Genomic DNA, 13,422 nt, shown 5'->3' with positions numbered 1-13,422 from the left:
AAAGATTTAACATTAACATAGGTGAATATCTGAACGAATTTAAGTTTCTTAGAAGTTCATGAAGAGCAAAGACTTATTTCCTTCTTTGAGAACCAGAGGAGAAATACAGAATAAACTGAAAAACAAATCTATATCATGGGATTCACTGATCACATAAGTAATATTGAAAAGACTGTGACTCTTTAATTATCTAGAACAAAAACTCAATCAAGAAGGCCTTTCCTACCAGTTTAGATTTTGGCCTTCCAAGGATATAAAAATCAACACTGTTGTCTCTTGGCCTGCAAGGAAACATCTAGAATATTTTTAAACTAGAAATTACCTAGGAATGCACCCAGATTTATGTTTAGAATTAAGTTTGAGTTAACCACTCAGAACCACACAAACATCTCAGAGATGATAGATGAGGCACAGCCCAATTATTTATCAGGTAGAAGAAAGCCTCCTGCAAGAAGGGGCTTTTGCTAGGAAGAAGAACCTAGAAAGGTGAACAGTCAAGGAATGTGAATGGAGGGAGTAGGAGCTGGTAGATACAGTAAAATGGAAGGAGTGAGCTTCTGAGATAACCTGAAGTTGTAAGCCCTCCTCTAGCTAATCTATGATACTGAATACTCACACACAGCCCTCACTACAATAATGCCCTCTTGTGGATACTCTTAGCCTGGAACAATAACATTTGAAAAACTTATTTTCATAACTTCCTTTTTTTGTCCTGATATATAATGCTTTAAACCTTAACTCTCTTAAATATTAATTTTTCCCTTTCTATGGCCTCTTCTCCTGGTAACGAAATTTAAATATTCTCAATAGTCTCCTCTAAGTGTTTCATTTCTCTCATTGTCTTTTTCTTTTTTTTTCTCATTGTCTTTAATGTAATTCAGAACATCAGATAACTTTTTCTAAAAAAATTAATAAATAATAAAATTCTGTGGGGATCCCTGGGTGGCTCAGCAGTTTAGCACCCGTCTTCAGCCCAGGGCGTGATCCTGGAGACCCGGGATCGAGTCCCACATCGGGCTCCCTGCAGGGAGTCTGCTTCTCCCTCTGCCTATGTCTCTCTCTCTCTCTCTCTCTCTCTGTGTGTGTGTGTGTCTCTCATCTATAAATAAAATATTTTTAAAAAGAATAAAATTCTGTGGTATTAAAATACTATAATGAATAATTTGTTAAAATTAGGCTAAACATGAAGAAATGACTTGGTACATGGGAACCATTCATTCCATCTCATCAATTTACCAATTACAAGATAAATAAGTACTAGAGATAAAGCATACAATATGATGACTATAGTTAATACCGTTATATGGTATATAGGAAAAGTGTTTAAAAAATAGATTCTAGGGATCCCTGGGTGGCTCAGGGTTTAGCGCCTGCCTTCAGCCCAGGACATGATCCCGGAGTCCTAGGATCGAGTCCCACATCGGGCTCCCTGCATGGAGCCTGCTTCTCCCTCTGCCTATGTCTCTGCCTCTCTCTCTCTCTCATTGTGTCTCTCATAAATAAATAAATAAAATCTTAAGAAAAATAGATTCCAAAAGTTGTCATCAGAAGAAATTTCTTTTCTTTTCTTCTTAGTATATCTGGATGAGATGACAGATGTTAACTAAACCTATTGTTAAATTATTTTACAATATATGTGAATCAAACCATCATACAATATACCTTAAACTTATATAGTGATATATGTCAATTATTTCTCATAAAACTGGGAAAAAATGAGATTTTTTTAAATGAGATTTAAGATATTCAAAAGGCATGCAAGGGAAATAAATGAAGCAATAATTATTTTTGACTGGCAAAGTTTTTCTGTTTCTTCCTAATAAAGAAAATCCAGATAATAAATTGTCACACTAATCAATGTTTTGTGCCTTGTTGATACAGACTCAGGCTGCAGAATAATTGACAGTGTCTGTTTTCATCTCTTTACAAGACCATCAAAACAGTAGTTATACATCAAAAGAGAATGACTTTATTTTTTTCAATCATCAGTGCTTAAGAACTCTATATTGGATACAATATGTCTTGAAAACAGTTGTACCTAAAATTAACTTTCTTAAAACTGGCCACTTAGATTTAGCTTTTTAAAAAAAAAAAAAAAAAAAAAAAAAAAAAAGCCATGCTTCTTTTATGAAATATTCAAATTTCAATTTACACAATGCTTTTTTCTGAAATTTAAACAATCAGGTTTTGATTTTGCTTTTAAAGCAGATGGCTTTTATTTGGCCTTACAAGGTAGAAAGACATATGGCCTAATAATAATTGAACAAACATTTAAGTGTCTAACCTGTGCTGGACACCAGGGATAAAAATGTTATTTTCCCTGCTCTCAAGGGTCTCTCATAAAACAGTCAACTCACCAAATAAATAGGATTCTACCAATGAGAAGCTAAAAGACACTTTATTAGCTCTATCTTTTTTAAAAAAACAAATTCTTTTCAGAATAAAAAAAAAGAAAAAAGTCTATTTTAGGAAGAGATTGGCATTTTTAATAAATCCTCTTGAATATTCTGGCAGTATTTTTACCCTTCTATAATTAAAAAATATTTATTAAATACATTCTGTAGTGAAAAGAAAAACAAGTATCCATGCTGGGTCATGATATATAATGTATTTTTTATTTTGGGCTACTGTCAAGTAAGTTTGGTAGACACTGCTTTCATCTGTATCCTGTATTCTTCAGGTATAATTTTAAATAAATACTGGGAAGATTTTTTAGGAATCTGCCAGAGAACAGAAGAAGGTGAAAACCACACAACTCATTTAATGTGGCTACTATAACCAGATACCATTATATCTATTATAATGGCCAGACAAGATATATAATAAAAGGGAAAAATTTACGGGTATGATTCTCTTAAGAGTATAGATGAAGAACTCCCAAATAAAATACTTGCAAATGAATTCAGCAACACATAAGAAAAAAATTATCTCATAACTAAGTTGTTTATTCCAGAATGTAAGCATGCTTCTCCATAACAAAAGCTATCACTGTAAATCATCAAATTAATCTATTACAAGAGAAAAAAGCATATGATCATCTCAAAATATCACGAGACCTATGAATTTACTGCAAATACTTTGGCAGTTTTAAAGCATGCCCAAATACTTTGTGAATTCCAATCAACATAATATAGTGGAATTGATGACTTCCAAGAGTAAGTCATAAAAATAATAGCTTTTTTCTTGGCTGTCTTTATCTTTGGATCGCACCACTCTGGAGAACCTAACATTCTGCAAGCATACTCCAGCAGTTCTGTGGAGTGGCCCATGTAGATAGGAACTCAGGCCTCTCACTAACAACAGTCAGCACCAACTTACCACCCATGTGGGTAAGGCACCTTAAAAGCAAATCTTAGCACAAGGCAAGCTTTGAGATAACTGCAGCTCTGATTGACATCTTGACTTCAATGCTATGACATACCCTGAGCCAGAACCACTCAGCTAAGTCACTACCAAATTCCTAATGGACAGAAACTGAGAGATAATAAATGTTTATTATGGTTTTAAAAAATTCAAACTGATACAAAAAGAAATGGAAAACTTGAAGAGACTATAACCTTACAAAGAGATCTGAAATGGCTAATAACCTCTGCTCTCAACTAACCCTTGGGGGAAAAAAATGTAATCCCAGGCAGTTTTACAATTGAATTCTACCAAGTTTTAAAGAACAGGTAACATCTATCCTTTATACAAACTGTGCTACAAAATAGCAAAAGGTAAAGCTGTCCAATTTATTTTAAAATCATAACCATTGGGGCACCTGGGTGGCTCAGCGGTTGAGTGTCTGCCTTTGGCTAAGGTCATGATCCGAGGGTCCTGGGATCGAGTCCAACATCAGGCTCCCTGTGGAGAGCCTGTTTCTCCCTCTACCTATGTCTGCCTCTCTTTGTCTCTCATGAATAAATAAATAAAATCTTTTTAAAAAATAAATAAAATCATAACTACTAAAGCATGGACACTACAAGAAAGATAGCCAAATTCACTTAGAAATATATATATAAAAATTGTAAATAAAGTATTAGCTAATCTATTTAAAAAATACACCCCAAATCTCTGCCACCCCTAGAGGTGATTAGTAATTAAATTGAAAAAAATCAAGCATGTCTTCTGCTTTTCTAACAGGAAATTCATTTACAGTAACCAAATAAATCTAATTACTGAGGGAAAATTCTCCATTACAGAAGAATTTCAGACAATAAGTGCAGATGGAATGATGGAATTATAAAAACAATTCTGCAACTCCTAATTTAATATCTGATTTAGATAAGAATTACCAAGTAGTATTAAAATCATTTGGTAAAAAGTTGATGAAGAGCTGAATATTCACATGGTGCCAAAGTATCACCTCTAGATACTACCTGATAATCATAAGGAAAATAAAAATATAACTATGATGGAGAGACCTTGCAGTCACAATTGTAACCTAGTAATCAATCTTAGCATCACCAATAGCCCAACAACCAGGCATATGGGCTACTGATGTGATATAACAAGAAGTATAAAGAATCGTTTATGAGATACTCTTGCCAAAGATGTTCAACCTGAACCAAACAAGTTTTTTAAGTCTAATTTCCAGTTGAGAAGAAATACAAAAGATAGAAGAACAAAAGCTAAATATGAGAAAACCATCATATAAACCCAGAAGGTAGGACATCCTAGAGACCAGCCCGCTCTCTTCAAAAACTTGATGCCATAGGGCAAAAAGTAGTGGGTGGAGAATCTTCTATATCTAAAAAAACTAAAAACATATCACTAAATGTAGCATATGGTGCAGCAAGATTTGGATGAGGGGAAAGTTTAATTTTTTATAGAGGAAGAAAAATTTATAAAGCTAGGGCTATTTTGAAAAAGAAGAAAAAAGAGGGGTGATTTCCTATATCAGAAATTAGGACAGAATACAAAGCCATACTGATTAAAACCATGGGTTAATAGTATAGAACCAGACAAATTGGATCAACAGTAAAAATACAGAGCCCAGAACTGTCATGAATATATGGGAACTGATTGTATGACAAAGTTGGCATCAGATATCAGTGAGAGAAAAGATGAACTATTTAATAAATAGTACTGAGAAAATTAACTAACTATATGGAGAAAACTAGATTGGATCCCTAACTCACACTATATTCAAAAATATAACCCAAACATCTAAAGGTGAAGGTTAAAACTATAAAGCCTAATAGAAAAAAATGTAGGGGGCAGCCTGGGTGGCTCAGGGGTTTAGCGCTGCCTTCAGCACAGGGTATGATCCTGGAGACCTGGGATCAAGTCCCACGTCGGGCTGCCTGTGTGGAGCTTGCTTCTCCCTCTGCCTGTGTCTCTGCCTCTCTCTCTCTCTCTCTCTCTCTCTCTCTCTCTGTCTCTCATGAATAAATAATAAAATCTTAAAAAAAAAAAAAAGAAAAAATGTAGGAAAATATATATTGTGTCCTCAAAGAAAGGATTTCTTAAAAAAAAAAAAAAAAGACCAAAAAGTACCAAAAAGGGTTATAATTGGCAGCTCTATTATCAAAATGAAGGATTTGAACATATTAAAATGAAGGATTAGAACATATTAAAATGAAGGATTAGTTTCAATGAAAGATACTATAAACAGAGTTAACAGGTAATAGACTGAGAGAAGGCTTCTTTTTTTTTAGAAAGAGTAAAACAAAGAAGTCCTCTCCTAAAATATACAAGGAACTCCTACAGCAAGAAGATAAAGAACTCCAATAGTAAATAGGTTACAGATATGAATATGCAATTCATAGAAGACAAAAAATAGATATTTGAAAAACCATCAACCTCAGTATAAAAAGATAAATTCATATTAAAACATTTTGATATACTACTTTATATCCATCAAATTGGCAAAAACTGGAAAGCTGAATAAAATCAGGTGATGATGTAGATATGATAAAATAGTCACTTTCTCATTCAATGGCATTAGGAGGGTAAACCAGTAGTCATTCTTGAGAGTGGTACGTAGAATCTAATAAATGTAAGTAAGCTTAAACACAATAACACAGCAAGTCAATTCTTATGCATACACCCCAGAGAAACTTTTCCACAGTTCTCAATGGGAAAGTATATATTCTTTATAGTATTGACTGTAATAGCAAAGCAAAGAGATAGAAGCAATCTAAGTACATATTACTTGGGGAACATATAAGTAAAATACATTGGAATATTATGCAGTCAAAAATTAATAACTAGATCTGTACTTAGCAACATGGGTAGGTCTCAAATACTGCTTGACAAAAAGGTACAAACAAAATGATACAAGGCCATTTATGTATATTAAACATACAAACACACACATGTGAAACTTTGAAATGTGTAACACATGTAGGACAGATCAAAAGTTAAAAACGCAAGAATGGGTACTTAATGCAGACTGGGAAGGGAAATGAAATTGGAGATGGGGAAAGAAGGAGAAACACACACCCCACCCCCCTTGAAGAATGGTCTTTCAAGACTTGATAATGGAGGAGGGCCATGAACTGAGAAATATGAGCAAGTGAATTCAGTGAAACTGAAGTCCTAAAAACAGAAAAGGAAAAAAAATTTCTGCAGGAGAAAAAGAAAGCCAATGACAGAAAAACTGATCAAAGACCATCCAACTAACAAGGAACTTGGTTTAGTTACTATTTTAACAATGCTGGTTCTGATTGATTTACTTTTAAAATTGCAATATACAATGTAAACTTATTAAATACATATAAATTAATATATTTCAATCTTCAAATTCTGCCATTAAGAAAAAAGCAAATGACCTGAAAGCTTTTTCATCTTGAAACCTTCTAGAAATATCAGCTCTAGAAAGAGTTGTGTTGTAGTTTCACAACAGGCAAATAGCAGTTACTATTTCTGGTATTTATCCCCTTAACTAGATGGAATTAGCCCACAAATGAACCCTAAATGACAAAGGCCATGTCAAACTAAAATACTGTGTAACAGCGTCCAGATCAGAATTATTTTAAGCAAGCACCTAATGCTTTCTGACATGTAATTAGACTGTTTTCAGTATCTCTACTATTTCAGCTTTATGGTTTAGTACCGTTATCATAATGAATAGCTAAAAAAAAAAGAGCAAGTCAAATTGCTGCCAAAATAAGCTACCAATACTATTTCCCTTATTAGCAATGAAATTAGGCGGCTACCTTTTCCTTCCATTCCTATACCTCTAAATACAAAAAAAACTTTTAGAACTTTGATTTATTATACCTCTTTTTAACCTACAGAAAAAAATACAGAGTTAAGATAAGGAATCACAGTCATCTTTGAACTAAATACAGTATGGCACAGAAAACCTATTCAACAAATGTTGAAATAAATTACTGATTTAATAAGAAGAGTCAATTGGTTGTTCAGTGTATGTTAATAAGTACTTAATCTTGCAACCCTTTTAAAAAAACAAAATAATCATATATTGGCACATGTGAAAAAATATAATTCTGAATAAATTAGAAGATCAATCATTTTTAAGAGACAAATATGAAAAATATGCTGAATATATTAAAGTCGATGCATTCATCTCAGATACACCTGAGCTGAATAGCATCTATTCTTAGGTCTTATAAATGGATATATTCTCATCCTTACCAATGGGGGATTCTGGAGTCAGCCCCATGCTTTGAAGCAATGCTTCTGCTTCTCTTCTTTTTTTTTCAAGATCTGATTCTTCTTGCACAGGAGCGACTGCTTCCTTCTTCTGATCAGTCTAGATTTTTACAGTTAAAAACTTAAATTTACATAGGGTATGAAACATTTCCGTTTGCAAAAAAAAGTGTATTTTAAATAATATACTAATACTGTATACTCTGGGGGATAGACTGAGTTTTGAACGCACATTATATTAAATGAAAACCATTCTCCATAGAGTTCTAGTACGTAATCTCCAAATGATTCATAATCAAGGAGTTCCCATTAAAGTTTTTACCTAATAGATAAATTCAAAAAGTACAGTCAACTTCTATTTATCTATAGTTTGAAATTGTTATCCACAGTTAAGAATTGTGGAAACCTCCTCTAGTGGCACAAAAGCTTAGATATAAATATCACAACACTGTGGGAAAAAAAAAAAGATTAAATTATTTAAGAGGTAACAAATTTTAAGTAAATGGACAATGTGATTTGTTGAAAATCAGTATGAATACCTCAAACTTCTGTATGAAGTCTTCATTGTATTTATGCAATTTTGTGTAGAAGATGTTTGTCAAAAATTCATCTGGAGAAAGGTTTTTATTTTTGTCTTTTTAAACTATAGGTCTTATTTTTATGACACTAAAAACATGGTTGAATTTGGTAAAGTTAAAATTCACTTTTGCATAACATAAAACATTTGTTATCAAAATTATTGTCAGCTGGGCAGCCCGGGTGGCTCAGCGGTTTAGCACCGACTTCGGCTCAGGGCGTGATCCTGGAGACCTGGGATCGAGTCCCAAGTCAGGCTCCCTGCATGGAGCCTACTTCTCCCTTTGCCTGTGTCTCTGCCTTTCTCTCTCTGTCTCTCATGAATGAATAAATAAAATCTTAAAAAAAAAATATTGTCAGCTTTTATTTCAGTCACTTTTAGCAAAATCTTCCAGGTAAACTAGATAAGCCTCAATAATCTCAAAGCATCCAAAACATCTCAAATGAAATCTAAGCCTTCAAAGGAAAAGTTTTACATATAGACCTCAGATGGCTATTTTGACCAAACAACTATTACTCATACAATTAATATGCAGTGAATTTTGTCAATCATTATATTCTATAATACCATTTTAACTTAAAGAGGTCATCAGTAAACTTCATCAAAATAGCCAAACAGGCTATATTATCAAATTGACACTTTATCTGTATAAACAGCAATATATTAGTAGACTCATTGTTTAATACTATTAAATCATCTCTTGTGATGTTTCATAACTTTTAAATTAGCTATAAATCATGTAGTAGATACCCCCAGGAGGCTATTTATGCCACTTATAGCCATCTTTAGAAAACAAAAATCAAATACATTCTCAGCACTGAAGGGTTTAAGGCTATATAGATACTACTTTGGAATGGATCTGCCTATCGGACTCCTGTTTCTATCAGTTAACTTTTAATCAAACAGCTAACTTAAACCTCCAATGTTCTTATGATAATGTATCACAGAAAATTCTTCAGTTTACAAGCCTTTACAACATCATAGCAATGCTGCACATAAATCATACTTTCAATTTTTCTGATTTTTCTTTTCCCTTAAGAGATTTCTAGAAGTCTTGGCTATTGGCTATCAAATAGAAAACCTTGGTACCAATGGCACCCTTAGGACAAATTATCTTACACTGACCATTTAAAACGTATCTGTGGTAACAGTATACAAATCTGTCCAAATAGTTGGGGAAAATGTACATATCAATGCAGGAACAAATAAAATAGCTCTAGCTCAGGGTCAATGTATATTTGCTGTACATGAAATGGTGATGTGAAAAATCAGAACACACAGGAGATTATTTACTAGAACTCTATTGAGAATGGTCTCTATTTAAGGTTGTATCAAACCTACTACTTGGTGAAAATATTTCCTGATGAAAGAGATAACAAACTCCCTAATCAATTAAATAACCTATTAGGTATTTTCTATTATTTATTCTGACAAACTGTTAGCAGTACAAACTGGCAAAACATTCAGATAACTAAGTTCAAATTCCAAACTAAGTTATGATATATATGCCACGTTTTCATGAACCATTAAAAGATAGATGTGCCTCACCTTATGTAATACATACATTCCTAGAAGAGAAATTATGTAAATTGGACTTTTATAAATCAAATCCCCAAAATGCAATCAAATCTATATGAAATATTTTTATTCAGTAAAAAAAAAATCATATTTTAATTTATCAGTTTTGTCATTTTAACATATCTGGTTTCTTTAAAGGAAAATTCACTTACAGTGCTATATTTGTAGTCACGACTGTTGGATTTTTAACTATTCTGAAAGTATTACAGAAAGGCATAACTATTTGAGATTAAATCCAATTATTTGGGATCCCTGGGTGGCACAGCGGTTTAGCGCCTGCCTTTGGCCCAGGGCCCGATCCTGGAGTCCCGGGATCAGGCTTCCTGCATGGAGCCTGCTTCTCCCTCTGCCTGTGTCTCTGCCTCTCTCTCTCTCTCTCTCTATCATAAATAAATAAAAATTAAAAAAAAATTTGTAAATCCAATTATTTTACATTGTTTACTTAAAAATAAAACATACTTCCTTTTTCTTCCTTTCTTCTTCTTTTCTCTTCTTTTCCTCTCTGATTTGGGCCAACCGCTGTTTCTTTCGTTCCAACTCTGCCTTTAATTCACTTTTGTCCGACATGTTTGCGACCTTAAAAAACATAATCATTGACAAATCATCATTAAGTTGGTTAAAGTAGCTCTCTTTTAAAAAATTAGTCTTCAAGAGGAGAATAATCTCAAGAAGCTATGAAAGTTCACTGCTATGGAAAGACAGCATATAAAATCTAATTTTTAAATATGGAAGCAGACGGGCACCTGGGTAGCTCAGTGGTTGAGCGTCTGCCTGCCTTTGGCTCAAGTCATGACCCCGGGTCCTGAGATCGAGTCCACATCAGGCTCCCCTTAGGGAGCCTGCTTCTCCCTTTGCCTATGTCTCTCCCTCTTTCTCTGTGTCTCTCATGAGTAAACCAGTAAAATCTTTAAAAAAATAATAATAATAAATATAGGGGCAGCCCGGGTGGCTCAGCCGTTTAGCACCGCCTTCAGCCTGGGGCATCATCCTGGAGTCCCTGGATCGAGTCCCGCGTCGGGCTCCCCGCATGGAGCCTGCCTCTCTCTCTGTGTCTCTCATGAATAAATAAATAAAATCTTAAATAAATAAATAAACATATATTACTGAGATTTGAAGAAAAACATTATAAGGAAATTTATATAAATGAATATTCAGAGTTGAACAAAGTAGCTAGCACACAGTAAGCTCTTTAATGCTCACATGACCAAATTTAACACAATGTCTCCGACTATTAAGACCGAGAACAGGGCAGCCTGGGTGGCTCGGCGGCTTGGCGCCGCCTTCAGCCCAGGGCCTGATCCTGGAGATCCGGGATCGAGTCCCACGTCGGGCTCCCTGCATGGGGCCTGCTTCTCCCTCTGCCTGTGTCTCTGCCTCTCTCTCTCAAGAATAAATAAAATCTTAAAAAAAAAAAGAGAGAGAGAGAGAGAGAACATGGGCTGTCATTAAGGAGCTCTGAGGCTGTAGGACGGAGATCAAATCCACGGCCAGAGCTCTGCACTCATCCCTAGAAATCTGATAAAAGACAATATCCGGTCAGACAAAAATTCCCATAAATTCTAAAACTGACGTGTAATAGTAATATTTGAGATAAGCAAAAAAACCACAAAAATTACCACTAGCTTACTAAATATACTTAAACTAAATACATTTAGTCTAGTCAAAGCCCGACAGCAGCAAAGTCTGACCGGCTCATCCTCCCGGGCCGGAAGCTCCGTGACTGACAAGTTCACTTTCCCGAAACTACAAGGAGGAGAACGCCTCTGGAATTTCGGGCTACAGCCTCCAGGCCTGGGCGCCTTCCAACATGCGCGGTGCTGTCAACGCCGTGTCGTGATGACTTTTATTCATAAAATGGAGCAAGGCGAGAAGGAGTCACTCTCCCGCCGAGGTCACGGCCAGCAGGGCGCGGCCCAGGACAGGGCGCCTGGGAGAGGCGGCCTGGGGCGCCGGGCGAGCCCGGGTGGGTCAGGAGACGGCAGCGGAGGGCAGCGGGGCGTCTCGTCTCCCCGGCCTGCCTGAGTCCCGCGCGGCTCTCCGCGCTCTCCTCCGGGAGCCGGGCCGGGCGGCGCGGGCAGCGGGCACCGCCACCCCGCCCTCGGAGCGCCGACCGCAGACAGCAGGCGGAAGGGCCTCAGGGAAGCACAGCCAACCCACCTGTCAGCTGGCGGGATGGGAAAGAGTCCGCCCGCCTGCAACCTCCGCCGAACGTCCGTCTCCCTCGCTCCCAACTCCCGAGAGTCGCCGCCACTAGCTCCGCCGGCTTCCCGAAGCACACAAAGAGGGATGGGCGGCGGCTACTACGGCGAGAGCTTAGGGACAAACGGCTTCAACCCGAAGGCGGTCGCTCCCAGAAAGAAGGGGTGGGGCCCTGCGGCGTGAACGGCAGCCCCGCGGTGACTCACCTGTGTAAAGCAGAAACCAAGAGACAAGACAAAGGACTCAGCCAGCCGAAGGACCCGAAGTGTCTGCACCTGGCCAAGACTGCAAGAAGACGCCTGAGGTCTACGGGCTGAGTAAGCAACCGCACCGCCCTCGCCTTACAGATGGACCGGATCACACAGGGAGAACTACAACCCCCAGCGGCAAGGGAAACCTGCGAGCCACGAGCAATGCATTCTGGGAATTGTGGTCAATGGTAGTCGCGAAGCATGCTGGGACATGTAGTGTTTTTCTGAGCTTGCGGTTTCCGACTTCGAGGCCTTCTATCTTCAGTACTCCAAGGAGAAGCTTCCAGCGCTTCCCTTTAACGTACTGTGGTCCGCTGCTCAGTGCTATGTGTTATGTATTTTACACACACATACATATGTCATATATATATTATGTCATATATATTAATATTAATATATATATTAATATATGTATTTTACACATGTCATATAACATGGCATTAACACATATATTAATATATATCAATACTATATATTAATATATGTATTTTACACAATATATGTCATATATTATGTCATATATATTAATATGTATTAATATATTAATGTCATTTAATGTCATATATATTATTAATATATGTGTGTGTTATATATGTTATGTGCATGCATGCACATGTGTCATATAATAAGATCTTTGACTCAACATTAGCCAGATCTTATGGATTATTTTCAGGTGGTGAACTTATGTATTACACTGCACATGAAAAACATTTTTTTAGGATATATGCACCAGTTTTAGGAGGAAAAATGCCTTATAGATGTTTCATGTGGCATCTTAGGCAATATCTAAAATATAAACCTAAATTTTGAAAATGTAGTGTAACCCATTCTGTCAGAAATGTGACCATTTATCTTTAAATAGGAAAAGATTCGTAAGTCTTGGTTTTTACTAGCATTCTTGGGCTTTTGTAAACTTGACTAGCTGGAGTGTTAGAGTTATGAAAATTAACAGTAAAAGCTTCTCTTTTTTTTTTTTTTTTAAGGTAGATGTGGAGCCAATGCTGTGCTTGAACTCAACACCTGAGATTAAGACCTGAGCTGAAGTCTACAGTCAGGTGGTCAACCAACTCAGCCACCCAGGCACCCCAGCAATAGAGACTTCCAATTCCCATATTTTCTCCTAATATTCATCACATACACATGGAATGTTCATTTGAGCCTACAAATAAAATGACTACTGTTGGAATAAATAAATATAGATAAATAAATGTTTATCAG

General features: G+C 36.2%; 1 protein-coding gene across 9 annotated transcripts in view; it reads right to left on the bottom strand.

Moving 5' to 3' along the window:
• Nucleotides 1–12,338, bottom strand: part of DYNC1I2 (dynein cytoplasmic 1 intermediate chain 2) — a 59,808-nt gene extending 47,470 nt beyond the window's left edge. For 7 of the 9 annotated variants that reach the window (XM_038584831.1, XM_038584834.1, XM_038584836.1 and 4 more), the window contains exons 1-3: nt 11,912–12,069; nt 10,214–10,330; nt 7,585–7,702 (exon numbers count right to left, since the gene is read on the bottom strand). In XM_038584831.1, coding sequence (XP_038440759.1) covers nt 7,585–7,702; nt 10,214–10,321 — 226 coding nt within the window. In that variant the 5' untranslated portion in view covers nt 10,322–10,330; nt 11,912–12,069. Of the gene's footprint in view, nt 1–7,584; nt 7,703–10,213; nt 10,331–11,442; nt 11,581–11,911; nt 12,070–12,159 lie in introns of those variants that run through there. The other 2 variants (XM_038584832.1, XM_038584833.1) reach the window with 2 other exon arrangements.
• Nucleotides 12,339–13,422: the final 1,084 nt, after the last annotated feature.

Source organism: Canis lupus, chromosome 36 (assembly GCF_011100685.1).
Source record: "Canis lupus familiaris isolate Mischka breed German Shepherd chromosome 36, alternate assembly UU_Cfam_GSD_1.0, whole genome shotgun sequence".
In the NCBI taxonomy this organism is placed as follows: Eukaryota; Metazoa; Chordata; class Mammalia; order Carnivora; family Canidae; genus Canis; species Canis lupus.
Note: the sequence above shows the minus strand (reverse complement) of the source record. Positions and strands in the feature narration are given on the sequence as shown.